The sequence below is a fragment of the Agelaius tricolor genome, unplaced genomic scaffold, assembly GCF_023055355.1.
Source record: "Agelaius tricolor isolate 1412-34295 unplaced genomic scaffold, bAgeTri1.0.p SCAF_26, whole genome shotgun sequence".
Taxonomy (NCBI): Eukaryota; Metazoa; Chordata; class Aves; order Passeriformes; family Icteridae; genus Agelaius; species Agelaius tricolor.
In genome coordinates, this window is record NW_027269286.1 from 3492787 (window position 1) to 3520171 (window position 27385).

At 42.3% G+C, this 27385-nt stretch overlaps 1 protein-coding gene and 1 pseudogene across 7 annotated transcripts; one reads left to right on the forward strand and one right to left on the reverse strand.

Moving 5' to 3' along the window:
- DHRS12 (dehydrogenase/reductase 12) lies at positions 1-27008 on the forward strand. Of its 7 annotated transcripts, none has more exons than XR_011682491.1 (10): positions 1-241; positions 844-977; positions 3524-3606; positions 10034-10126; positions 10930-11011; positions 20488-20549; positions 21284-21388; positions 21943-22033; positions 22771-22914; positions 23362-23497. XR_011682491.1 is itself a non-coding variant. In XM_071448475.1 (10 exons), the coding sequence occupies exons 1-10, from the start codon at positions 186-188 to the stop codon at positions 26197-26199; spliced, it is 972 nt and encodes a 323-aa protein (XP_071304576.1). In that variant the 5' UTR covers positions 10-185; the 3' UTR covers positions 26200-27008. The 7 variants fall into 7 exon arrangements, 5 of the variants coding, with proteins under 5 accessions (XP_071304577.1, XP_071304578.1, XP_071304579.1 ...); XM_071448475.1 differs by lacking the exon at positions 22771-22914 and adding an exon at positions 26072-27008 and having other exon boundaries at positions 10-241; positions 23362-23499; XR_011682492.1 differs by lacking the exon at positions 21943-22033 and having other exon boundaries at positions 23042-23493.
- LOC139600383 (5S ribosomal RNA) lies at positions 8535-8653 on the reverse strand (annotated as a pseudogene).
- Positions 27009-27385: the final 377 nt, after the last annotated feature.

Below are 27385 nucleotides of genomic sequence, written 5' to 3' on the forward strand. Positions count from 1 at the left end.
GCCGGGCCGGGCCGGGCCGGGCCGAGGGGAGCCGCCCCTCAGCCCTTACCTAACGCGGCCGGGCCAGGCCACGCGGAGCCGCCCCTCAGCCCTTATCTAACGCGGCCGGGCTGGCCGGGAGCTTTATGTAAGGGCAGAGGCGGGGCTGGCCCGCCTGCGGGGGTGGTGGCAACAGCAGCAGCGCCATGTCCTGGTACCGCAACACCGTGTGGTTCGTGAAGGGGCTGCGGGAGTACACGAGGTATTGGGCGGCGGCCGCCCGGGAGGCAGCGTGGGGCGGGCTCAGCGCCCGGGCTGGGCTGTTCTTGTCTGTCTGCGGCGAGACTGTGCCTATGTGGTGTTTTATGGATGGCTGCCCGCCCCCGCCAAGGCGGGCGGATTCCAGCCCCGCTCGGTGAGGGCCGCCTGGCCCTGCCCTGCCCTGGGGCTCCGGCCGCCCCCCGAGGGTCGAGGTCGGGGCTGGGTGGGCTGGGGTGACCAAACGCCATCGCGAGTTGTCGCTTTCATTCCAAAACACTGGAGTAGGCTGCCCGGGGAAGTGATACAGACACCATCCCTGGAAGTCTTGAAAATAACCTCTGGAATACGGCACTTGAGGCCGTGGGTGAATGTGGGTTGATGGTTGGATTTGATGATCTTAAGGATTTTTTTCCAGCCTTAATGATTCTGTGATACATTGCTGTTTGCAGTGTCACTGGTATTCATGGCCTGCCCCATGGGTACAGAGAGTAAATAGGGCAATTACTGGATGCTGAGCTCTGAAAGTGCTTTTCAACCCACACATGTGTTTGTTTTGGAAGGGCTCACTTCTAGGTTCTCACAGGTGTCTCTTGATTTGTTCAGAGGTGGTTATGAGTCCGCTTCCAAGCGCTTCAACCCAGCTGATGTGGAGGTGGATGTGGCTGGAAGATCCTTCCTGGTCACTGGTGCAAACAGTGGCATTGGCAAGGCCACAGCAAAGGAGATAGCGAGGAGAGGTGAGCAGGGCTGCTGTGGAGCTCCCAGGAGGCTTACAGAGAAGACAGAAGGCAGCAGGTTTGGCCTTCCAGCACTTACACACAAACACAAATCCCTGGGATGTGGCATCATTTCACAGGGGTCTTAGTGTGAGTTAGAGGTTTAAGCCCAATCAGTGCAGTGAAAACTGGGATAGGAAACCAAATTAGCAGAGAGGAGCTGCAAATTGTTTTCAAGTGCATGTTTACCAAAACTATCTGTGTTAAACTGGCATCTGAGAATGTTGGTGACAGATCAGTATCTGTTTAAGGTTAATTCGGTACAAGTAGCAGTCTGGCTGAATTTGAACTGAGGAATCTGCAAATCTGTCATATGATGAAAGAAAACAATTGTCTTTACAAAAATGAGATGGAGGAGCATAAAAAACCCTCATGTAGCTGTTCTTGATCTTAATGATAATACCCTGGAGTTTGTGCCCTTTGGCTGATTACATGTAATTATGTTTTTATGTTGCTGTCTGTACACAAGGACATGGTGTAAACTGGGCCTAGCTGCTGCTGAAGGATAAACCTAATCCCTTACAGAGTTGACAAAGTAATTCCTGTTGTGCAAGAGTGACAGGAGTTTTGGCATGTAGAATGAAGGGGAGGAGCTTGTGGCTCTTTTCTCTTTGTTGTGCTTAGGTTTTGTAACCATCTTATGAAGGAAAGTGGCAACTCAGTTAAACAAAACTAATTCAAAACTGTTAGCATCAAAGAGTCTTTGAGTTTAAGATCTACATCAGTGCCAACATGTGATTGATTTCAGATTCCCACCACTGCTATTGTACATAATCACTTTATGTAAGTACTGCTTTGTCAGGTGACTGTTCTGCTCACAAATGGATATCTCTACCAGGTTTTGCAAGCTGGAAAGCTGGCTGGATCTCTCTGGGATTAGGTCACCATGTTTAGCAGAACAACCTTGGGCTCAGACTGCATGTCTGATCTGTTGCATGAGCATTGCTGTTCACATGAAGTTAAAATGACTTCCCAGTCCCATCCTTGAACATTTCACTTTGAAACTCAGTGTCAGCTGTTGGGGCTCAGGCTTCTAGTTGAATCTCTTCAAGTACTCCATGACAAGTGAATAAGGAATTCTGACTCAGCAGAGGAATAATCAGGCTCTGTTGGCTTTACCTTCAAGCACTCAGATATTTCTAACTGATAATTGCTAAAGTCTGAGTTCAGCTTTTCTCTGAATTGGTGTCTTATGGATATTCGGATTTGGGCTTTGCTCTATGTCTTGTGAACTGCACTTCCAGCTTGATACAGTCTTCTCCCAACTACTCTGACTATTCCCATGTGTTGCGTTCAAACAGTTTCAATCTTTACCAAAGAAAATACATTTAAATTCATTTCCTAATGTGTCAGTCACACCTAAACTTCCCCCATCTCCTGGTGCTCAGTGGAAAAATCTCTCCTGTGGACAAAAGGTTTCGTTATCAGACCCCAGACTGGGCTGTGCAGTGTGTGACTGTATCATCCAAAGGTAGACTTGGTGTTCTGCATTTGGGTTCTGGGCACTAAAAAATGTGACCCGACACAGTTGTTGTTTCTATTATGGATTAATTATCTTTCTATTAGGGATTAATTCCTTGAGCTTTCTAGAGGTGGATTGCTAGCAATCCCTAAAACACCTTTAAAAACAGGCAAAAGTAAGGAGTATAGGTATTCCTAGGACTGAAATTAACACATAGCTTGTAACAATCGGAGAATATGTGAAGAAAAAAAACAAAACCGTTGCCTAGTTGTAGTTTTGTCTTGTGTTTGAAGGCTTTCTTTAATATGATTAAGTGATGAGATTGTGGTAAGTATCCAGGTCTCTGAGAAGAGCCTTGCCTTCTGTCTTCCTTTCATGGAAAAACTGGTTGGAAGAGACCTCTGGAGGTCACCTTGTCCAGGATCTCACTTGGAGCAGGACTGTTGGCAACGGTAGATTGAACCAGTCATTGCTGTGTTTTGCTGCTTGATACCCACAAGGATGCAAATTATGCATCCTCTTGAGAAAGCCTGCCTATTGAGGAGAAACCTTCTGAAAATTATTTTTCTGATGAGAAATAATTCAGATGACCTGAGCCTCCCAAGCTGCAATTGAGGCCATAGTCCTTGTCTTATCTCCCACTGTTGAGAATTCTGATATCTGGCACTTTTATTTCCTTTCTGCAGAGCAATTCTAGTCACTTGTATTGTTCAAGCTCTTTACTGAACTTCCTAAAGCATATATTAAAAAAAAAAAAATCTATGGTGCAGATGCCTTAGCTCCAATTTCCCATTTAGCTCTAGTATTTCATCCACTAAGCATGATGTACAGACTTGACAGAAATGGTTTGAGCACAGAACTTAGAGTGCAGTGGCCCTTTCCTTGCGCGTGATGACCCTGCCTGCCTTCACAGGAACAAAAGCCAAGCAGAAATATTCCACTGTTTTTCTTCTATCCAATATCTCACCTAATTAAAATGCTGATGTCTCACCCAAATGCAGTTAGTAATTAATTATCAAATGCTTTTCTTGTTGCAATCCACCAGGTGGCACAGTTCATCTGGTTTGCCGAAATAAGGAACGGGCTGAAGTTGCCAAAGAGGAAATAGTGACAGAAACGGGCAATCAGGTGAGTTGTTTTTTAGTCTTTTGTTTACTTTTAGAAAGGTTGTTCATATTAAAGACCCCAGAGGCCATGAGATACTCTTCCAACATCTTGATGTTGTGTTTTTAATAGTATTTTCATACAGACACGGAAACATCTAGCAGTTTATAATTCAAATGATTTGAAGTGATTAACTTCAAACCATTTGAATCACCTAACTTCATTAGGTGATGTATTCTGTGATTAGTAACATCATCAGCAGCATGCTGTTTTATTTAATGTTTGTTTGTTGATTTGCTTTTTGATGTCCTACTTACTATTCCTAACTATGTGTCTCAGGCTTTTAAAAGTTAATGCATTGCAACACTTGCAACAACATTTATGAGTCTACAGCATTGGAGCTGAAGGTTTTATGTGTCTGAATAACATGCTCTTGATTTGCTAAGGTTGGCTGCTCTGTGAAGTCCTGTGTGTGGTACTAATTCCATGCTCTACATGCCTTTTCATTTCCTTTTCTTATAATACCTCTTCCTTCCCTCTGTAGCACATTCTTTTTGTTTCTGAATATATCACTGTACAGTACACCTCTATATCTGTCACTGTTGCTTTCATTAATTGTTCAGGAGGGCGTGCTTATGGAGTTCACTAGTCATTATCTTTCTTACTTGGTGCCCTGGTTTTGGCTGGGATAGAGTTAATTTCCCTTCCAGCAGTTTCACTGGTGCTATGCTTTGGATTTGTGACCAAACCAGCGTAGACAACCCACAGTTTAGTTATTGCTGAATGATGCTCACGCAGCATCAAAGCCTATTCTTATTCTCACACTGCCCCACCAGGTGAGCAGGCTGGGGTGCACAAGAAGATGGGAGGGGACACACTGGGACAGCTGACTCCAGCTGACCCAAGGGACTCCTCAGACCATATGACATCTTGCTCAGCAGTAAAAGCTGGGAGGAAGAAGGAGCAAAAGGAGGCATTCACAGATCTGGTATTTGGCTTTCTAAATCACTGTTGCATGGGATGAAGTCCTGCTTTCCTGCAGATTGCAAGATGCCTACCTGATAGAAAGAAATAGTGAATTAATTCCTTGTTTTATTTTTTTTTTTTGCACACACAGTCTGCTTCACTTATTAATGTCTTTATCTCAGCCCACAAGTTTTGCCTGTTTTGTCCTTGTGATTGTCTCCCCATTTCCACTGGGAATGGAGTGAGTAAATAGGGTTGTATGGGGCTGAACTTCCTACCAGGGTTAACCCACAGCACATGGATGGAGACCTGTCTTTGTTTTAAATAATGACTTGGCTCTGGCTCTTGTATGCTGTATTTTGATTCCAGTAATAGGTTTTGATGTGGATCAAAAATTCTGAAGAGTTTTTCGTGGTTAGAGATGCCATATTGACTAAATTTCTGTTCTTTGATTTCAGTTCCCTAGTATGACAACTAGCATTACTCTTCAGTTCTTTAATGGAGGTGAATTAGATCAGTCCTTATGTAGAAATAAACAATTTCCAGCTGTCTATAGCTGTGTAATCCCATGGCTGTTGTAAGGCTGGTGATTATCTGTGTTACCTCCTTCTCTAACTGCAGTCAGGCTGCCTGGGAAGAGATGTGAGTTCGACCTCTGAAGGTTTCTTCATGTTCTGTTTTCTGTCACCTGGTGGAAAAAAACTTGAGGCAAATAATATTTTCCCTCTAAAGGCAGCATAATTACTGCATTCCCACTTTTTGGTAGGCTGCAGACCTGTCATTTCTGTAGTCATGGGGGAGTGCGAGGGCACTGCAGAACTTGTTTGTGACCCTGGGGACAGGGCACTTGTGCAGAGAGCAGCTCTCAGTGAAGTGTTAGGTGAGCTGTACAAGAGGCCCTGTGGGACACGTGACTGCACTGGGAAGAGCATTTTAATAAGGAGTCCACAAAAATATCCTTCTTTATAAGTGCTCATTCAGAAACAATACAGAGAGATAATAAAATGCTTTATCTGCAACTTGACGGGCTGTATCCAGGCTCAATTTGCTCTTCCTGATAATTTGGATGGAGATCCTGTTATAGTATACACCAAAGATTTTTTCCATCTTCCAGAGGACATGCTGGAGTGCAGTGCTGAAATGGAGTTATTTGGCAGTCACCTGGCCCTAGATCTGGGAACTGGAAAGTTCTCCTAATTTGTTAAAATAGATCAAGTCACAGAGATTAGGTTTGCTTTGAAAATGGCTTTGCTACCATTGAGGACTTTCATAGGAAACAGGTCTGAATATCCCTTTCCTGAGTCAATGTGACAGTCTTCAGCAGATAAGTGTTGATTTAGATCTTTTTCAATCTCTGAAATCCTTTGCAATACTGAACATTTTGCCCAAAAATCTTTACCTCTTCTGTACCAGTAGATAATGGTATTAGTTTTAAAAGTAGAAAGTTTAAAGAGGTATCCAGCTTGAACCAGTAGAGCAGTGTCAAGTTTTTGGTCAGAAATTATTCACAAAATGGATATGGTTGCAAGGGACCCCAGTAGATCATTTGGTCCAATCTCCTTGATCAAGCAGGGTCATCCTAGAGCACATTATTACAATGAGAAAATTCTGACTCAAACTCAACTAAGGAGCTGAAGTCAACTGACTAGAGAGAAAGTCATGTGCTTTTTATCTTCAGGGAAGCAGAATTACAGGCAGGGAATAATGCCATATCATTTCTTCAGCTTCTTCGCTTTTCTCGTTTGCTTGTATAATGAGTATTTAAAGAAACAACTTGGAAAGAGAGGAGGCCCTTTAATGATTATTTGTTGTTTTGCAAGAGAACACATCCTCTGCATAATTATTTTAAAACTGCCTTTTCCTGGCATACGTCATAAGACTATCTGTGGTGTCTCTTTGAGACTAAGTGCTGTCTAGGAGAAGAGTAGGAGTTGATGTGCCTTTGTATGCTGTAAATGCCACTCTGCTTGTACTGTGTAGAACACAAATCTGCCAAAAGCAAAAGAATTGTCTGTAGCAAACAGTAAAAGGTTTTTGATGTTTTGGAGGCAGGAATTATTTCTAGCTTTAGTGGTTTAGCAAATGATAACTTTGCTTTATGTCAACCCTTTTTTTTTTTTTTCCTATTACATCCACATTGCTGACCATAGTATTGCAAAACATTTGCAAGAGCATTGTGACATGGAGTGACTGACAAGGGTTTAGCAGTTAGCATGCAGGGGGATGCAGAAGGCACCCAGCACTCTGAGACAGCTGCAGTGGGTGCAGTGCTGCTCCTGAAAGCAGGCTTTACCACCCTGGCTGGAGCAACTGTGCCTGGCACATGGGACACTAGCCCACGCAGAGCTCAAGAGGGATAATGTAGCAGATGTTGGATTGCAGGGAGTGACTGGGACTTTTCCCTGAGCCTGGGGCAGCACATGATGGTGGCTTCATGTGTTGGATTCTGCTGTCCTCAGGGTGCTGAGCTGCGAGGTGATGTGACAACAGGAGATGAGCAGGCTGCAGAACCACAGGGAATAGGAACAGGAGATTGACAGGGTCTCTACAGAGAGTAGAAGAGCACATTGCATGGAAGGAGGGACAGCTAGAAGCTGCATTTGAATAAGTAGTGGACAGAGACTTCTAAGATGGGGAGGAATTAAAGCTTGTGAATGCTGGCAACAGAAGGCAGCTCCCTCTCTGCCTGCAGATGTGCATTTTATAGGATAGGTGTAGTGCCATGGTAACAGATGAGGAAGAGCAAGCTCTGTCAGGGGAGGTGTTGGAGACAGATGATCCTGAACAGTTGTTGACAGTGGGAGGAAGTGGTGGGTGATGATGGCTGAGGGCTCCTTCCTGTGGGGGATGGAGGCACCCGTCTGCAGTCTTGGCTAGATGACTTGAGAGGTTTGTCACTTGCTGGGAGCTCAGATGTAAGGTACTGCAGAGAGTCTGCTGGGGCTGGTCTGGACCTTGGCCTAGTACCTCTTGTTGCCCAGCCACATGGGCACCCATGACATTGTGAGGGGTTACCTGGAGTTCATTGGGAGTGTTTAGAGAGCCAAGGGCATGGAAGCCCTAGCAGTGGTCTCCTAAATCCACACAGTGATAGGAAGGGCTTGGGTAGGAGCATATATGCCCTGCAGATCAATACTTGAATGTTCATCTGGTGCCACTTTGACCTTAGCTTTCATGACTTCTTGGACCTTCTCTGTTAAATGAGCTTAGCTGAGGAGCAATGATGTATTAGAGCAAGAGTGTCTTTGCCAGCAGGTTTGCTAAGCCTACTGAGGAGGCTTTAAAGGGGTTTCATTGGTTTGTAGTGACCAAACCCAGAAGAGTAGAAGAGTCATGGGAGCAGTGAGTGTCTAGGGGACAGTGAAATGGAGGAAGCTCTCACAGTTTTCATGAGTAAGTAGCATGTCTGGGACCACATTTCAGATGCTTGTTCATGAGTACACATAGCATAGGAGACACAGGAATCCATGCATGACTGCAGAGCTGTGATCTCACTGGGTTCTCATTGGCATTAGGCAGAAATAGTTGGCATGACTAGAGCGCTGGAGTGGATGTATACCCTTGCTCATTGTACTGGTTTTGGCTGGAATAGGGTTAATTTTCTTCACAGTGGCTTGTGTCTGTGTTTAAGATTTGTGCTGAACGCAGGGTTGATAATACAGAGATGCCTTTGCAATTGCTGAACAGAGCTTACATAGAGCAAAGGCCTTTTCTACTTTCTGTGCTGCCACACTGGAGAAGTTGGGGTTGCATGGGAGGTTGTGAGGAGACACAGCCAGGACAGGTTGACTAACTGACCAAAGGGATATTTCACACTATATGATATCATGCTCAGTATATGAAGCTGGGGGAAGGAAAAAGGAATGGGGAGATATTTGGGGTGGTGGCTTCCCAAATAACTGTTATGTGTGATGGAGCCTTGCTCTCTGGGAGATGGCTGAACACCTGCCTGTCCATGGGAGGCAGTCAATTAATTCCTTGTAAAAAGCATAAAGTGCCTGGTATTCCCAGGCAGTTTCCCATCCAAGTACTATCCAGGCCCAACCCTGATTAGTTTCTGAGATCAGACAAGATTGGGTGTTCTCAGGGTGGTATGCTCATAGGCTTGGGGTTTTTTTGCTTGTCTGTGGCTTTTGCTTTCCCTATTAATCTGTCTTTATCTCAGCCCCCAAGTTCTCTATCTGTTACCCTTCTGATTCTCTCCCTGATCCCTTTGGTGAGATGACTCTGCCTGTGGACAGGAGAGGAGCAATACTCTCCTTAACTTTGACAAGGCTTTTTACATGATTTGCTATGATATCCTTGTATCCAGTTTGGAGAGATGTGGTTTGAACTGGTGGATGAAAAGTGAGTGGGAAACTGTCTGGATCATGTGGCTTTAAAAGTAACAATGAACAGTACAGAGTTGATCTGTTAATGATTTTTAGTGGATTCCCTCATGAATCAATACAAGGGCAGAATCTGATGACTTCTTTTTAAGAGCACAGGTGACAGAATGAAGTGCAGTCTTTACCTAGCTGGCTGGAAAGCAGATGGCAGAAAGGGACCTGGGAGTGACAAGTTGTCCCTCTGTGAGCAGTGTCCTGGGCAACGGATGCCAACCATACCCCAGGCTGTATGAACATGAGTCTAGCCAGCAGGCTGAGGGAAGTGCATCTTCCTCTTGATTAAGCCTTTGTGAAACCAGAGCAGGAGTTCTGTGCCTGGCTTTGGACTCCCCAGGATGAGGAAGTCATCAATGTCCTGGAGTGAGTCCAGCAGAGTGTGACTAGGGAGATGAGACATGTGATGCATGAAGTGACTCTGAGAAGGCTGATTTTGCTCAGTGTTGAGAAGGCTCAGATGGGTCTTGCTGTGTTCTACAGCCATGTGATGGGAGTGTGTAGGGAAGGCACTACCATGCTTCTCTTGGAGGTCTTCAGTGGGAAGACAAGAGGCAGCTGACACAGACTGGAACAGGGACAAAATTCTGAATAGACAGTAGGAAAAATGTTTTCACCACGAGGGTGATCAAATGCTCTGAGCAAGGGGCTCGGACAGACTGGTGAATCTCCATGTTTGCCAAGCAGCCTCCAGAGGTCTCTTCCAACCTAGATTATTCTCTAATGCTGTGACCTTGAACATTTCCTTGGAAAGTTCAGCCAAAGAGAAAGCTGCTAAATTGTTTCAACTGAAATTTTGCACACTTTGCAATATTTTTCTAGTTCTCTGTTATGCCTGTCTGTCACATATATTTATTTAAGTAGGACTCTCTCTTAATAACTTTGGCATTAAAAATCTGTGTCTCAGAAGCAGCTGAATAACGACTAAACATGTTTTAAGGACTGGAGTTAAATTTTGCAGTTGTGCATGTTAGCCTGTATTAGTTGGCTTCTGGAGACACTATTTTTTTCATACTACTTAAATACCTTTTCACCTAGACAGGCCTAAACAGGATTTCTCTTCACTTTCCCTGTTGATTGTGACTTAGTTTCTTTTCCTTTAGAACATCTTCTTGCATATTGTGGATCTATCTAATCCCAAGGAAATATGGAAGTTTGCTGAAAAATTCCAAAATGAACATAAATTAAATGTGTTGGTAAGTTCACGTACTTTAATCATGTGTGTCTGTCTTGGGAGTGTGTAGCCTATGAATTTGTCTGACAGGTCATGTAGACTTGACAGTTAGGCCCACAATTCTCTCCTTAATTTTTTCTAAATGCTTTTATCAGGAGTCCCCATGGTTTGCTTGCTCTTGTCCCTTCTTAGTTAACACAGATGTGCTACAGAAAAAGAGAAAAGCAGTAATTTTATAGCTGCAACTTTGGTGGCACCATACATTTTCTCTTTGACTTTCATTGCTAATAACATTGTCCCTCTTAAAGCTAGACCTTCTGAAAGATTAAACTTTTGCAAAAACTCCAGAGACTAAAACAGAGCCAGGGAGAGACTAAGCAGTTAATCATCATGGTTGGCAAGGGGCTCAGTGCAGTTCCCTCTTTATTTAGCAGTGAAAATTTGCTTGGGGGGCTGAACCACAACCAAGGCATCTGGAGCAACTCCTTTCATGCTTACTAGATGAGGAACATCTGATAAAAAAGAGGAAATAACTTTTGAGGAGTGCCAGTGAACATGCAGGAAGGTGTGTAGGGGCAGATCTTTTTTTGAGGTGGGAAAGAAAAGTCTGAACTCCTGGAAGGTAAGGCAGAGAAACAAATGTGTCAGAGGCTGTGCTAGCTGCACACAGCTTGCAGTCATGTTTTATGTACAAATAAAAGCTACAGTGTGTAGCTTTGTTTTGTAGTGCCAGAAGACAGCAAATTAGTGTGGACTGCTCACATGTGTAGATTTCCTTGTAGATGTTTGTGTTGATTGTTTTTGTTTAAAGGAGTTGTTTTGCAGATCAACAATGCGGGATGTATGGTGAATAACAGAGAGTTAACTGAAGATGGACTTGAAAAAAACTTCGCAACAAACACTTTGGGTGAGTATTGAAGGTTTTCTTCTGGAGCATGCTTATTTTGCTTACAGAAGTGTGTTTTTATAGCTGGGTTCGTGAGGTATATTCCTGCTTAAAGATGGATCATAGCATTGCTATGCCAGGAATAGAGCCAGGAAGGAAAAGAAGAAACATTACAGCTTGTTCGGAATGTCATTTTTTAATTTCTCCATTTTTCAGTTGTTCTGATATCAGCATCTTTATTTATCATAGCAGAAGTGGAAAATGGCAGGTTGATTCTGAAATTTACTAGGGAACTTAGTTCTGAGCATTGCTGCTAATGATGCTCTTTGTAATAATTGTGTGTCTGGGGTTTGTATGGAGCTTGGAACACATTCAGATGTTTAAAGAGACATTAAAATGTTTGAGTGGGCTTGCAGAGCCTGTTGTGTGTGACAGAGGCACTGTGCAGGAGGCCTGTGCCCTGGATGCTCTCAAGCAGGTGCAATCTCTAGTCAAGGGATTGAGCAGCAATGGGCAAGTCTTGTGTGCTCCATGTGAAAGGGGCTTTGTGTGTGAACTGTGTGGCACTGGTGTAATAGGGACAAAGGATGGGAAGTGAGTCAGGAGGGAAAGTGGAGATGTGGAAGGGCAGGGAAAATGGCGAGCCAAGTGGAAGGTTTGCCCCCAGAAGCTGTGGAAAAGAGGTGAGCAAACAGCCAGCCAGCAGAGAGAAGAGCTGTCTGACACTGGTAATATCTGTAAGGCTGAAAGCTGCACCTTTTGCAAAGAGACACATGGTGCTTGCATCAACCCAACAGTCCTGACACTCTTCTCCCTCTGCCTCTGTGCAGGGTAGGTGGATTTCCCAAGAGACTGTCTTCAATATATTCAAAAGTGACACATTAAGGAAGAACTGTGGTGCTTTGTTTCTGTGTTTTCCTCTTGTTCATCATTATCTGGAATGAGGATGAGGAAAACCTAGTCTATAAAGATAAGGCATTTATAGAACTAGTATAACCTGGAAACCATTGTTGGTTTTTATTCTTAGCCTTTTTCTTGTATTGGTTCCTTAAATCCTATTTATGTTTGAAAACTAACATTTTAGTATAAATGTCTTGAGCTTCACTGTTATTGTGCATACAGCTCATTTTTTCTGCAAGTCTGAATACATTAAACTGACAATTAAATCAAGTATAAAGGCAGAGATTCATTTGGTTCAGACTTATTCTTCTACTAACATTCTTCTGTTTCTCATGGTCAAAAAATTCAAAAAGAGTTTTATATTGCCATCAAATTTCCCTTGGCTGTGTAAGTACCAGAACTTCTATCCTGAGGGATCTATTCACCTTAAATTAGTTTTTATCCTCTTGTGGTCTTTCAGACAAAAACCCAGCAATGTGCAAAGGTACAGCTCTTCAGCAGAGAAGCAGAGTGAAACAAACACAACAGTCTGAATACAAAAGCATATTTTGGTTTAGTTTCAGACATTGAGGATATTAAGTGCTGAGGAACCGTATACTGGTGCATCACTTGAATTATATTTTATCACACAAGTAGAAGCAGCAAATTCTGCTTTTCCAGCTGTAAATCAGCCTTACTAGTGGTATACAGCTGCACAGAGGAAGCTGAATTATAGTTGTAGCAAACTAGGAAAATGCCTGTATTATCTTTAGTGGATGTTACTTAGAGGTCTCCGTTATTCGTTCATGTATCACTTGCTGCATGATTGTATAAGAAGTTTAAGGAGGTAAATCATCCTCTGTTGTCCAACTTCTTCAGAGTTCAGACAAGGACTGGGTTGTTTGCTTAGACTGCTTCTCTCTAGACAAAAATAAGGATTAAATTTTGAATCTTTTAGAACAGCGTGGGACTTGGTTGAGCTGGAAGAAGCTGGCAGTGCAACAGGAAGCTTCTGTGCTTGCAGGCCAGACACACATGAAGGACCAAGGCTGCAAACCACAGGATTTTTCTTCAAAGTCAAGGGGATAGGGTAATAAATCATAACTTCTGGAGCTAGAGTAGGAGAAAGCTGTGTGGAGAAAGACCTGTCAGAGTAGGTGCTCTGTCATTTCCCTGAGTACTAGGTGCCTTTGGGTGTGTTTTCCTTTGGAGAAGTTAATTTCTTTCAGTAACCATCTGTGGTTATAGTTCTCAGAGAAAATCCTGGCTAACTTAGATATGGCTGGAATATAGGTTGGCTATAAATTTGAAAGTGGTCTGAAAGAGCAAACTAAATTCCCCTCTCTGCTCTAGTAATGCTAAAGACTGAAGGGTGACATGGGCTCAAGGCCCTTGTTTGGAAAATATGCAGTTGTCCCTCACTTGACTAACAAGCTAGAATAATATCAATATCTTTTGCAAATCTTTACATGTAGGGTGTTCCTTCCATGTTTCTTTCACTTTTTTTTTCCTACCTTGTAGGATACTTTTCCTATCTCTGGTGTGTGGGTTGTAGTGTGGAGGTGTAGGTTGCGTGGAGTGTGTAGGTTGTAACTATCTAAAAATGCAAGACTGAAATATAACATGCTTTAAATACACACGTCACAGTTTTTGAATTTGAGTTTTTTGAATCTGATATAGTGAGTCTGTATCAGATATCTGATTAACATTTCTATAAGCTGTAAAATTGCTCATTTAGGTGTCTGAAATGCTGTGGAGCTTTTAAATCTAGTCTAGGAATGTTTTCCTCTTGACTGATCTGTTAGTACATTTTTGAGCATAACGCATGACAGTGTTCAGTTCTAATTGATGATCTGACTTGTGAAACATATCCTGATCTTTTCTTGGACTACATGGGACAAAAATGACTGCATAAGTCCTCTTGTATGAATATGTACAAAAATAACAGTGGTTAGAATAGAAAGTAAAATTCCCTTAATGTAAAACACAGCTGACTGGCTCATTGAGGGTGGCTACTGAAACAAGAGGTGCATAGTCCTCTCTGGTGCTGTCAGAATATGCAGATGGATGAAGTTCATGAAAATGTAAAATGCAGGTTGACAGTTAAGGCTTTGTATGGTTTATTTAATATTCAAGTTCAAACTGTAAAGTGCTTTGGGCAGGTGGTGGCAGCTGCATCCATGCTGTAGTACCCTTTTACAGTGAGTCTGAGGCACAAATGCTGCATGGCTTGTTGTGGTTCTGTTGTTGCTGTCAAATGAAACACCTTGCCTTTTTTCCCTGCTAGAGGCTCAAGAACTGTTGTCTGATTGCTGGAGCTCAGTGAATGTAGAGAGCAGAATGGAACACTTAGACTCTAATGTGGGAGCACTGGCTCTGCACAAGTCTGAAATAGCACTTTGCTGATTGAAACACACTTTAAAATAAACCAAATTGAGTGACTCACTGGAGGTAACATGGACAGATTTCCTGCAGACCTGCCAGTCCTGATGGGCAGATTTTTTCTCTGTCTTCTAGTTTCTGTGATGTTGCCCTTATATTTCTTGTGGGCTGACCGTGTACTCAGGGTTGTACCCAGGAGCTGAGCAGCAACAAGGAATAATTTCTTCTGATGTGTCTCGTAGACTTCTGAGTCAAAACTCTTTTTAAATTTAATTTTATTTTACTTTTTTTAGTATAACTCCCAGCAAAGACTATTAAAGCTGGTGGTATTCAGTCATTTTGAAAAAACCTTCAGCATTTATAAGCAAGTAGAGACAAAAGCAGCATGTTCCTATTGAAGCAGTAGGCATTTAGCTGAAACAGTCCTTTTTCCTCTGTTTTATCACCTGCCTCACTTTGCTTTTACTCACTATATCTTCCTACTTGACATGGAAAAATGACATATATGTTACTTTTTTATTGCTACTTACCAGGCAAGGGGATGCTAAAACACACTGAGAGATAAATGATGCTCCCAGTATGCATCTTTTCTTCAATCTAATGGGCTCTCATGTTTTAATAATATATAGACATATACTTCCACTCTGTACAAGAAGGGTTAGAGGCAGAGGAAGTAAGATGTTTATCTGTCATAGTGACACTATAGCCCATCTATGGCAAACTGCCTAACCTGGGTGCACGTTTGTCAGTCTCTTCCCTACACATGAACTGTATCTAATTGGTGTTAACTGAATCCAGTGCAGCCTGGTCTTCTGAATCACTTGGAAGTCAAATAACTTGAATATCAGCTGTCAGTCTGCTGTAAGTTCAGTGCCTGATCTTTGGCAAGACAACCTCATCTGTGAAAAGGAGGCTGTGGTTCTGGTTTTCTTTCTGAAGAGCTTTGAGACTTACGGATCAGAGGTGGTATGTGAAAGGATAAGGTTGAATATAATTGCACATGCAGAAACTGTACTGAAGCCTGGTTCCCAGGAGACAGAGGGGCCCTTATTGAGATGAGCTTTGTCATTTGTGGGAAATGTAAACCTTTATTTTGTGTTTCATGTTCATTAACTCTTCCCATGCACTCTCAGTTATTGCTAGTGCAGTGGAATTGGCCCTTGGAGACAGCACACTGTAATCTTCATTCCTGATCTCTTACTCAGGAGAAGAGACTCAGGGATGTCTCTTACTGGGAACTGCATAAACTGCAGGAAAAGATAATCAGGCCAATGAAGAATGGAACTTTGTTTGTTGGGTGGTTTTGTTTGTTTGTTTGTGTGGTTTGTTTTTACTTGGACTCAAGAAAAGCAAGCCCTTTTAACTGATTTCTACCAGATGAATGAGCCATTGAAATCTGTACAGTGAAAGTTTTTTGGTGGTGTTGGGGTTTTTTATTTGTTTGTTTAGGTTTTTTTTGTTCCCACATTTTTCACAGTTAAAATAACACTTCCTAATAATACTGCAGAGCTCAGGCAGATGAAGTGCTTCACTTAGTGTGGTGCTGGCTGCCTGCCCTTATTCCAATGTTAGCAGGGCAAAAACCTCACCAGCAATGTGCCACTAATTGCCAGATAGAACATCAAGCAAAAAACATTCTGGAATCCACCAAGACACTTGGGTCCACAGTAATTGTATCATCAATTAATTTGATGTTGTAAGAAGGTAGTGGGTTGACAATGTTACTTCTGCTGAAACCATAATTTTCTTCAAGGTTGATTTATAAAATACAGATTTTAGGGTAGCATTAAATCTTGAAGCAAATCAGAGTATATGTTTGTGTACTTTTACTTTGTCATATCGTATTAATTTTCAGTCTGAACTATGTGAATCCTAAGGAGTCTTCCAGGTTCTGGCAGACTGATTTAAACCACCAGCAGTTTGGAAATCTGCATGCACAGTGTTTGTTTATATTTTCTGTTAGGGCTATCCTGTGTTTTGATTACTTTTACGTTTTTCCAGTTTTCTGTGAGAAAGACCAGTGTTTAATACACTGGAGACTGCTGTCCTGTGCATTAGGATAGCTTTCATTTTGTTCATGTCATGAGACCCACAGTGGAATAACCGTTGTAAGAACATGCAGAGCTACCTTTCCACAAGACCTAATAAAAGTGTCTTTCATAGAGTCCCCTCAGCTTCTGCATCATGTCATGGGAAAGGCAGCAGAACTTTATTTAGGAGTTTATGAAGCAGTCAGGCTGATTTTTGTAGTTTTTAGTCTTTAAAAAAAAACAACAACAACTTACTGTATGAATCAAATTTTTATCTCCATAACGGTGCCTCATTTTTTACAGATATGTCATTAATATTTCATTCTTTGATTGTGAAACCACTGAATTAGTGCTTATCCAGGTTGGCAGAAGAGTTCACTGTATGGAGTCAAAAATTTGATTTGTTAGTTAGAGCACAATATCAGATAACTCGACTGAATTGAGAAGATCTCAGACCAGGTGGAACAATTACCAGACAGACAACAAGGGAATGCATGGTGATTGAATATTTTTGGTGGGTTTTGTTTTTTTATTTTTCAAGTAACCATTAAACTACAATGTGCATGAACAAAGTATGTTCTGATTAAATGCCATGCTCATTACTTTTACTGGAACGAGCATGTTTAATGCTTAATTGGCAACCCACCCTGTCTACTTTACCATATGACGTTGGTTTATGGTGTGTAATGGTGTTGCTCTATCAAAAAGTTTTAATTACTCTGTTTTATATGTGATTTCCTATTATGGGAGATCAGCTCCAAGGCATAAAGCCTACAGAAGTTTTTCCAAAGAAAACTAATGTTAAGAGACTGTTTATCTTTAAAATAAATTGTGCATCTATCCCAGGAGCCTTTTTGACTGGAGAAAACATGGCCAGCCAGTACTGTGTCAGACCTCATTACACAGAACAGGGCTGTAGCTTGTCCAGTAGGTTTTGCAAGTCAACTCTTCACCTTGGCAGAGTTCAGTAAGGGCAAGATGAAATCCTGTATATGGGTGTGATAGACTGGGCTCACCTTCTGCATTCTTGCTGCTTCCGAGCAAACTCCCAAATTCATTGTGCTGAACTCCTTTGTGTCACAGCAAATACTTCTCATCAAAGGGAAATGTTGTATACCATTTATTTCACTGATTTTTTTTTTCAGTAGGAGACAAGCATTCAGGCCATGTGGATAATGTACCTTCCAGTGACAGAAAATGGTGATGCACAAATCTGGCCCCTGTCACACAGTCCTAAATGCAGGTAGTACTAGATGTATGTTCAACAGATATCCAGTAATTACTGCTTTCAGTGCAAGGCACAACACTGTTGAATGTTGCCTTTCCTTTCACGTACTTTTGTATTAAACCATTAAAAAAACCTCAACAAAACAACTCAATTTGTACAGTTTGAACACAGTGATAATTAAGCATTAACCACATTTGATATGCCTTACCTTTTTAAATTAAGTTCTGTGGAAGGAAGTTTCTCCTTTAACAGACAAGAATTTTTTTGCATCAAGTAAATGTGTTAGAATGCCCAAGTGCTTGTTTTGGAAAGACTGATATTCAGTACATTGTTATTAATAATCAAATATTGTCAAAAGGACATACAGTTTGGACGTTCCCTTGATTTACTTACATAGGGGCAGAGATGAATGTAGTTTCTTCTACCAAATCAGTATTGGTTTTCCTTGCAAAGTTTTTTTTTTTTAATAAGAAAAGTTTCCTTCTTTTTTTTTTCCCATAAGGATGGTGGCAGGCAATGCCTTCATTTGCTGCTTCCCCTTTTACTCAGAAATTAACTTCAGTGTTAGTGCCTGCTGTGATGCAGCTGTGCTGGACAAAGTAGCTGCCGTGAGGTGCACGGCTGTGCCAGGCCCTGCAGTGACCATACTGAGCATTCTCCCAGGCTGTTTGAATGTCAGCATCAAACCATGGGCCAGCTTTTGCACTGATACAAACAGGGAGGTTTCAGTTGATGATGATGTATTCTAACCAGCAACAAACCTTGCTGATAAAGTTTATCTGTTCTGCTATTACCATTCTAAATTTCCAGGCTTTGTTGCCTGACAGACCAGCCCAGGCAAATAAGAACGTGCAATACGCAAGTATTTTTGTCAAAGGAATGAGGAGTTTGTGTTCAAACACTTAATATGGGGACAGTAGTTGGTGAAATATTTAGCAGTGGGAGAAATTAAATGCTGCAGCCTTAATGCCTGATGCATTGTGCCTGTGTGTGTTTTCAGATACTGTTGCTTACCATAGGAAGCTGTGATCAAAACTGCTCTATGCTCTGTCTCAAAGCAAATGAGCAAGTGGTCTTGTGGGGCAAAAAGATGGAATGCTCTGGCTTTGTGGGATTTACTGAATTCTTAATAAACTTGAGGAAGAGAGGAGATGTGGGCTTTGCAGTTAGTTTGTGGTTCTAAATAAGCACATAAACTTCTGACAAGCTGTAGTTGCTCTAAGCAGGATTTTTGGCATTGAACATTTCTCTTATTTGGCTGGAAAACAAAACAAAGCTTGGTTGTTACTAAGGCAACATTAGTGCATTCATCTTTGCAGCTCTTTAGAATTAACAAATCAACATGAAGCCCCTTAAAAGTGTAAATTAATCTGCAGGACAGTAAAATGGAGCATCGACAGAGATGGTGCATTGCAGCTCTGCCTCTAGGAGAGGCAGCTTATTTAACCAAGACGTGATGTTACTTTTTTTAAGAATCCACAGCCAAACAGCATTAAAACCAGGCTCTCAGCTTATACTGAAGTGATTTTTTTTTATTATTTTTTTTTTCCCCGCACATCGCGGCAGCCTCCCCTGGCAGTCAGCGGGAGTTCTTGTACCGATGATGTCATCGCTCAGTCTCCCCGCCGCTACCAGGGGACACAGCCGGGCTCTCGTCATGCACTGGCAACTGCCTTTGCTCACATTTTCTGCTGAAGACAGGCTGCATTTACTCATCTGCGGTGCATTTGCTTAGTTTGATTTGCCAGGGTTTTAAATATATTGTGTGTGTATGGACATACCTCTGATTATGTAGAGAAAGTGAAGGCTGCTGTGACTGACAGGGGAACTGAACAGTTTGTTCACCAGGCATGTAACATGTTTGATTTTAGTACCATATTTATAAACATGCCGTATTTTAACTGGGTGATCTCATTGCCTGTGTGGAAGAGAGGGTTATAAAGACATGCTGAAGTCTTCATGCTTTGTGAAAAACATGGCCTCAGTAGCTCAAGGAAAAAAAATGCATTTATCACTGATAGAATTGTTGAACTAGAGCCATTTGTAAAGACATTAGAGGGAAGTAGATGTAGAAGCACTAGACTAAATGGGGCTAAATTAATTTTGAATTAAATGGAATTTTTAAAAAATGCATTTTAAACCGAAAAAAAATCTCTGTGTTGCACTTGGTTGCCTGAAACATCACTAGGTGTGTCTGTGTGTCTGAGTCAAATACACTGACAGTTGGACAGTGTTTGTAATAACAAACTTTGCTGGTAATGGAATATATTTGTGTGGTGTGTAAAAATCCTTGCTACATGAACATGATCAAAAGCCGGGAAGGACACAATTAAGTTTCCCCAAGTAATCTTAGCTCAGCCTTGAGCAGGCAACATTAATATTTTTCCCCCCAAGGATTCCTTATCATCCATAATGGTCATGCTGGGGATTTAAGGAGTGGGTTTTGTGCGCAGCACAAAAAGTGTCAGTGTACTCTGAGTGATTTCATAGTGAGAAGGGAAGAATGGACAAATCTTAAGTGCATGTGCAGTGCCCTAAGAACTGTAAGTATGAAGTGCACTTTCCTATTCTTGTTCATGACCCAGCTTCGATCTGTGTGTATATGCCAGACTTGCAGGGGAAATGCATTCCCCATTTCTTCACTGGCATCACCTTCCCCCACCCAAGGAATTCCATACCTGAACTATTTTGCCTTCAGATTCTCACAGATGAATGTAGGGAGCTGTTTTCTCTATAGGTAGAACAAACATGAAAATCTGTAAAATAATATATGCCTTTTGCGAAGTATATGGCAATGTGAACCACTACAAACTGAGCTGGCACACTGCAGGTGAAGCAGCAACAAAAAATCATTGTCAAGTTCAGATCAGATTTCAGAGATAAAGGGACTTTGGGTTTTGGGTTGTTAAGGAGGGTGGAGAGAGAAGAAAGCTTTTTTTAAAAGGAGGAGTTAATGTTGGTGCTTGTCTGTCTTTTAGGTACATACATCATGACAACTGCCCTGGTGCCCCTCCTGGAAAAAGCAGCTGATGCCAGGGTGGTGAGTCTGTGATGCTGTTTAAAAGGGGTGTTTTACTATTTTTACCTTCTGGCTTGTAACAGCAGTTCTCTGACTGTGCTAGCAATGCAGGATTACTTACAATGCTGTAAGGATCTCTAAAATCCTCTTGGATTTTGCTAACAACAACCTCCTGCTCTAAGGCAAAGCTCCTGCCTGCTCTGATTTCCAGCCCTTCATTGGAAATCAGAGTAAAATACTTCATTTGGGAACTTACCCTCTTAGATTCCCTAGGGCAAGTCAGCTCCTGCAGCAGAGTGCGAAATATGTACAACAGGAGTATAGGCTTAAAAGAACTTTACAGATCTTGGTGTAAAATAAGACAGCAGGTACATTTTTTAAAATGAAATTTCCCAAGTTTTGTATGACTTCTAATTAGCTTTGTTAAGTGCTAAACATACAAACTACAAATAGTGCTATTCTGCTATTTTCTTTCTCCCCATTACTTTCCAAAAGGAAGAAGCACAAAATTCCTGAAATGAATCAACATCACTTTGAATGAAAATCCCTTCTTAAAAACGTTATATATCTTTCATCTCATCTCCAGGTATGCTCTACTTCTGAGCATAAGCATAATGCAAAAAGTATGCAGAGGAATCCTGCTCTGTAGGGACTTCCAGCTGTGGCCTGAAGACAACATTGCATGCATGAGTGCATCTGTGGGGAGTTCCTGGTTTTGCTTTTCATTTGTTTGTTTTTCATTCATTTCATTACAGATCACTGTCTCTTCTGGGGGCATGCTAGTTCAAAAATTAAACATATCTGACTTGCAGTCGGAAAGTGGGCCATTTGATGGAACCATGGTATATGCACAGAACAAGGTACAGCCCATGGGATTGAAAACAAAGCCCAGCCCTTCTTTGCTAGGCAGCTCATACCATCTGCTTTGCAACAAGCCTGTTGGTCACTGTTGCTTTCCCCTTGCATCCAACCCACATGCAGATGCACAGGCAGTAATCTTCAGGAGTATGATGGCATGCCCTTAGGAGTGCATACATCTTGCATGGAGGAGAGCATGGCTAGACTTTGATTTGATTTGAGAGAAGTCCCAAGGGGGAACACTGTCTTTAGCTGATGAACCCTGTCTGCCTGCTTAGTTCTTGCCCACAGTCTGCAGCAAATAGTCATGGTCAGTAAAAGCAGTGCAGCTGCTTTAAAAGTAAATTTGTAGCCAGGGTATGGATGGCAATGACTGTGGAAGTCTCTGATGGCATTATCCAATAAATCCAGCCAGGATGAGCAAGAGTATATTTCTGCTGTACATAAATGCTCTGGTATTTATAGCACATTTGATGTAGTTTATTTCCCTGGGAACTAATTTGGTGGACAGGCTGTTGAATGTGGTGCTAGCGTGGCTCTTACTGCTCTATCCTAGAGACAGCAAGTTGTCCTGACAGAACAGTGGGCAAAGGCTCACAGAAATATCCATTTCTCTGTGATGCACCCCGGCTGGGCAGACACCCCAGGTAACATCTGCTTCACTCTCTGACAATATTTTTTCTTTTCAGGATTAGTTTAAAAGCAAAGAGAAATGAAACTTCCTAGTATATTTTTCCAACAGGTGCAGTAATTTCTTTTCTCCAAACTGGTGCTTGAAGTAGTTTTATATCCCCTTGGTGGCTCTATTCTGCATGGTGTCTGCTAGCTGTGTATAGCTAGAGAATAACAATGGGCAGTGAATGCTTCCAGCCCTGCACAAATGCACAGCAGAGACACAGTTCTTTAAGGTAACCTTTAAGTTACATTTGTAGTGGAACTGTTAAACACACAGATGGACCTTCTGCCTCTGTAAGTACCAATGTGCAGACACTAGGAATTAGTGAGGGCACGTAGGAGAATGCGCCACTGTGCAAGCCCTCTGCTCTTCCTCTAACCATTTACTGCTGTTGAGAAGCAGTTTGGCCATTCAGCCCTTTGTCTGAGCTGCAGCTGTTCTTCAGTGACTGTGCCTGAGTAGGTGGGCCAGCATCAGGCATGCACTATGCATGTTGCATTCCCCAATGTTTCCAGCCCCCAGTGCCCAAGCTTGGGATGCAGAATAGCAGTTACATCTCTAGATCTTTTATAGGGATGCATTTTCCAAAATTTGCTTCTGACAACAGAAGCATTTACCCTGTCTATGCTTGAAAATAGCCCTTTCCAACTAAATATCCTGGTATTTCTTTTTCTTTAAAATACATTTATTTTTGCACTTCCTTTGCAGATTTCAAACTTAATGAACCATAAAGTTGTCCCACCTTAAAGTTCAAAGACTCTCCAACCCCCCCAAAATAAACACCTATATTGGATGGGCCTACAGTCACCATCTGTTGGACAAAATAAAATGAAACCAGAGTTTAGACAGCAAGTAAGCAATTTTTAAATACAGTGCTGCAACTGGTTTCCTAAAACTGGTGAGAAAAGAAGAGCTAAAAATCCCATTACAACACCGCTTTTTCGAATTTCTGTTTTCCCCGTGTTTGTCATCTTTACAGTTCGGAATGGAATTGGCAGAGGAACCTCTGACAGATCCTGTTGTCAGTTTTGTCCCTGTAATTTGACCCAAACAAACAAGTGGTGGATCATCTGGCGGCTTAGTGCTATTCTCCCACAAGCCGTCCTACTCCCAGATAGGGGGAAATACTCATTGTCTTCCATAAGCTCCAGAGATGCTTCTCCTTCCTACACACAAAATGGCAATTTGAAGCTGGTTTGGTTTTTGGTTTTGGTTTGTTTATTTGTTGGGGGGTTTGTGTGTGTGTGTGTGAAAAAAGCCTTGCATGGCAGGCCACCATTCCATTGTTATCCTTTCCAGCTGTGAGGTCATCCATGCCTGATTTCTACGAGAGGATGAAGAACTCTCTGCGCACGGAGGCCCAGGGAGCCGACACCGTCCTGTGGTTGGCGGTGTCAGCTGAAGCAACAAAGCTGCCCAGTGGTTTGTTCTTCCAAGGTAAGGAGCAGTGTCTCACAGTGCACAGACTGGAGATCCCCAGCCTGCCTGAGCTTAGGATCCCTCTCTGGCCTGGAAGGGGATAAAGGCTGCACCAGGCAGCTTGTGCAAAGGATAAAAGCATTCCTCAAAGTTGTTTCAAGTCTAAATGTTCGAGTGAGCATTGTGTTAAATTGTTATATTCCTGCCTTTGTCCTCTAAAGTAGCTGATAGAGACTTCAAAGCATTTCTTTAGGGAGGGTTGGAGATTTTTTGTAATGAAAATGGCTGCATGTAGGACTGTGCCAAGGGAAGGTGAATCACAGCAGTCAAACAGCATCTTTTATGATGCTAGGAAATGAGCATCTTTCTCACAGAGCACCGGGAGTTGGCTCTGCTTTGACAGGTTCTTCTTCCTATTGTTCCACGCAGGCTAAAACTGCCAATTCCCCCTTTCTCTAACACTGGGCAAAGACTTGAGCACAGTGGCATTTTTGGCACTGAGCTTAGGGAATGGAAAAGTAGGGCAGAGCCTTTCTTTTCTCCCAGACAAATGACAGGCATCTTTGTAGGAGCAGCTGGAAGCAAGGATGCCTCAATGGTGATGCAGGTCAGTCCAGAGAGAGAAAGCTCAGGGTAATTTCTTACAGCTTAGTGCTTCTGTTGGATGTGGCACTCAAATCCTGATTCACTGAATTTCTGTATAGAGAATGCAGGAAGCTCAGACTTTTCTGCATTTGGGTTGACTTTGTCCCTTCTGTCCCACAGACAGTCACACAGGGTTGGCTGACAGTTATTTAAATGGACATTTTTCATGTCAGCATGTGGTTCATGTGGAAACCCCACATCCCAGCTGGTCAGCCTTCTTTGTAGAACCAGGCTTTCCCTTTCTTTTACTCCAGCCACTTTCTTCTGGTCCTAATGCTTCTGCTCAGTTGTTCTTTCTGTTTCTTTCATAATTTCACCAGGCTCTTCCCTTTGGCCTTTTTCTATCCCCAGCTTTGGTAAACAGGGAACATGCCCTGCCTCTTTAGCTAAAGCTACTGACTTTTGAGAGCTTTGGTCCTGGTATGACTGCTCTTAAAGCTGCAAGAGAAGTTCTCTGTCCTGTGTATGTCTTGTGCTTACCAAATAGTGGTGAAGTCAGTTATTTCTTGCTTCTATGACCTTTTGGAAGCCACAGCTTAGCTTAGCTTGGGCACTCTTCAAGTCCTTTCAGTGAAGGGTCTGGGCTGCAGGAGCACTTTGCTGCAAACCCCACACTTCTGATCCTAGGCAGCCATTTTCCAAATCAGTCACAGTTTCCCTCCATTTTCTGCATTCTCTTCTTCTGTTCCCTCTGAGAGCAAACCAAAGCCAGCTTTTTTTTTTTTTTAACCTGAGAAAATAATAAAAGGAAGTGAGAATATGACTAGTACTACCAGAATTCTCTGCATCTGCTAAAATATATAAAAACAGAGACGTGCTTTCCAAAGACTAGAAGCATCTTCTCTGTGATGCTGAACTTGGCTTTCATACCTAGTTCCCAAACTTTAGCACAGGCTACTGGATGCACTATGGCTAGGTGGGAAGCCGTTCATATTCAGTGATGGAGAAGGGAACATTCCCCTCTCTCTCTCTCCCCTCAGTTTTCCATGAGCAGAAGTTATGTGGTGTGTGCAGTCAGGTAAACATTTACTCTTAAGAGAGCAAATACCTCTGCTCTCCTGGGAAGCCCAGTGGCAGCCTGATAGGTTTTCAGGGAAATCTGCTTCCCAGGGTTGCAGCAGCTTGTTCTTTTTGTCTCAGCTGGCTGCTGTGGAAGTTGGGCTTGCTAAGTAGATTTAACAGTGCTGCAACGGTGCTCTGACTGTTGTTCTACAGACACCTGACAGCATTGTCATAAGGCTCCCAGGCTCTAGACACCATGTTTTTGGAGGGGAGGATCCCTTAGAGTGGATGGTGGTAACAGCTGTATTTACAGAGTGAGTGACAGGCATGAGATTTGGAAAACAAAGCAAAGCATCAAACTGAGCAAACTTAGTTGGATATGTGTCACTTATGGTGACTGAGCAATAAGCTCAAGTTCCTTTGCATTTAGAATTTAAACATTGTTTCTAAGGATGAAACAAGCATTTTAAGATTGAAAATAATCCTAATTACAGAGTCCCAGCTGGGAACTAGAAAGATTATCCAGGAGGCAAGGAAAAATGTTGTTTCAAGTGCAAAATCATCTTCTGCCTGCAGCAACAGACTCCAGCTATTGCTCTTTGCCTGCAGGTGCTGCACTAGTGACAGGCATAACCCCACAGGGAAGCAATCCTTTTCCTAAACTGTCCCCAGCTGCAAATAGGAGCTTGCTGCACAGTCCAGGTCATATTGTGCTACAGAAAAATCACTCCAGCTCCAAAATACAAATTGAATTGGTTTAATTTTTGGTTTAGAAGATATGCTTAACTAGCATTATTTACAGTTACCTAAAAGGTTAATTTTCCTGGCTTCAAGACCATGAGGTATGTTTGGGCAGTACAGAGTCTATCAGAAAAACCTCCTTTCTGCTATAAGAGAGTTAATGTACCAATAAGGTTGGTTTTTTTCTCTTCTTTTCTTCCAGACAGGCAACCAGTCCCTACACACTTACCCCTAGCATACACCCACAGTCCACCAGAGGATGAAGAGAAACTAATGGAGGTGCTGGAAGAGTTCTCCCAGAAGTTTAAATCTGCTTCTCCGGGAATTTAGTGTCTCTGCTGACACAGTGTCACCACAAATCTTCTAATTACACAGTAATCTGCTGTTGAGGGGAAGTAGGATGCCGTAAGCCTGTTAAAAATGAATTAGGTTCAGGTGTTCTCATAATGAGGTGGTAGAGTGGCTCCTGTGTAATTTTTCTCTGCTGCCACGTCTCTCCCATTGTGAATATGCAGCTGCTGCCTCAAGACACACTGAGGTTGTGTTCTTTGGATTGGAAGAAAAATTGAGAGGCATTAAAATAAGCCCTGAGACTTTGTAAAGTTACCTAGAATAACTTAAAACACTCAGCACAGAGAAATGCAGAGGAGTGTACTTTCAGTAACCTTTGTGAAGGACTTCAGGAAAGAAGTGGGAATGTTTTACACAACTTTTAACTGCTGTATTAGACAGGTTGGTGGCTTCCTTCACTGCATGAGGGTGATTGGGCTCAAGCATGTAACTGGGAATGCAGAAACTCTCTTGCAGAGCCTGCTTAGTTTAAAGGGAAGGATTCCTCACAGCCTTTAGTTTCTATAAATTAGTGCTGGTATGCAGAAGTGATCTGCTTCCTCATGTTTAAACAGCAAGAATTTAGGAACACTGCCAAATGCCTTCCACATTACTTTATGGAGCCAGGGCTAAATATTATCCCATTTATGTCAAAATACCATGAAGTAGGAGGTTTCAACACAACACACCCAGACATGGCTGGATCCAGCAGAGAAATGGCTGCATGACTGTAGGCACAAAAGGAAACAACATGTTAACGTGTATCTGCTTGCCATTTCTGTGAGAAATTAAAGGGAATTGTTTTATCATTGTGAATGGATTAAGAGGGGAAGGGAGCACTGGTGTGGCACAGGTTTTAGAGGAGAATGCACCTCCTGATGAGAGGCTTGTGTTTTGTCTGGGTGTGTTTACTTCCAGACACAAAGGACAGGATTCATCCTGCCTGATCTGTGGACATTTGAATTACTCACAGTTTCTCACTGTAAATCGGTAGAGGGGAAAATGGGCTTTTTCATAGGGATTTACTGGATCTAGTTTAAGAAGCACCACCTACAGTGCTGCATCTTTCTATGAGTGCTGAAGACAATCAGCTCAGACTTAGACTTTCTGGTGATACTCATTTTGTCTTAATTATTTCAGATTTACTGCAAAGCCAAGACGATTATTAACAAAGGTAACACCTTTT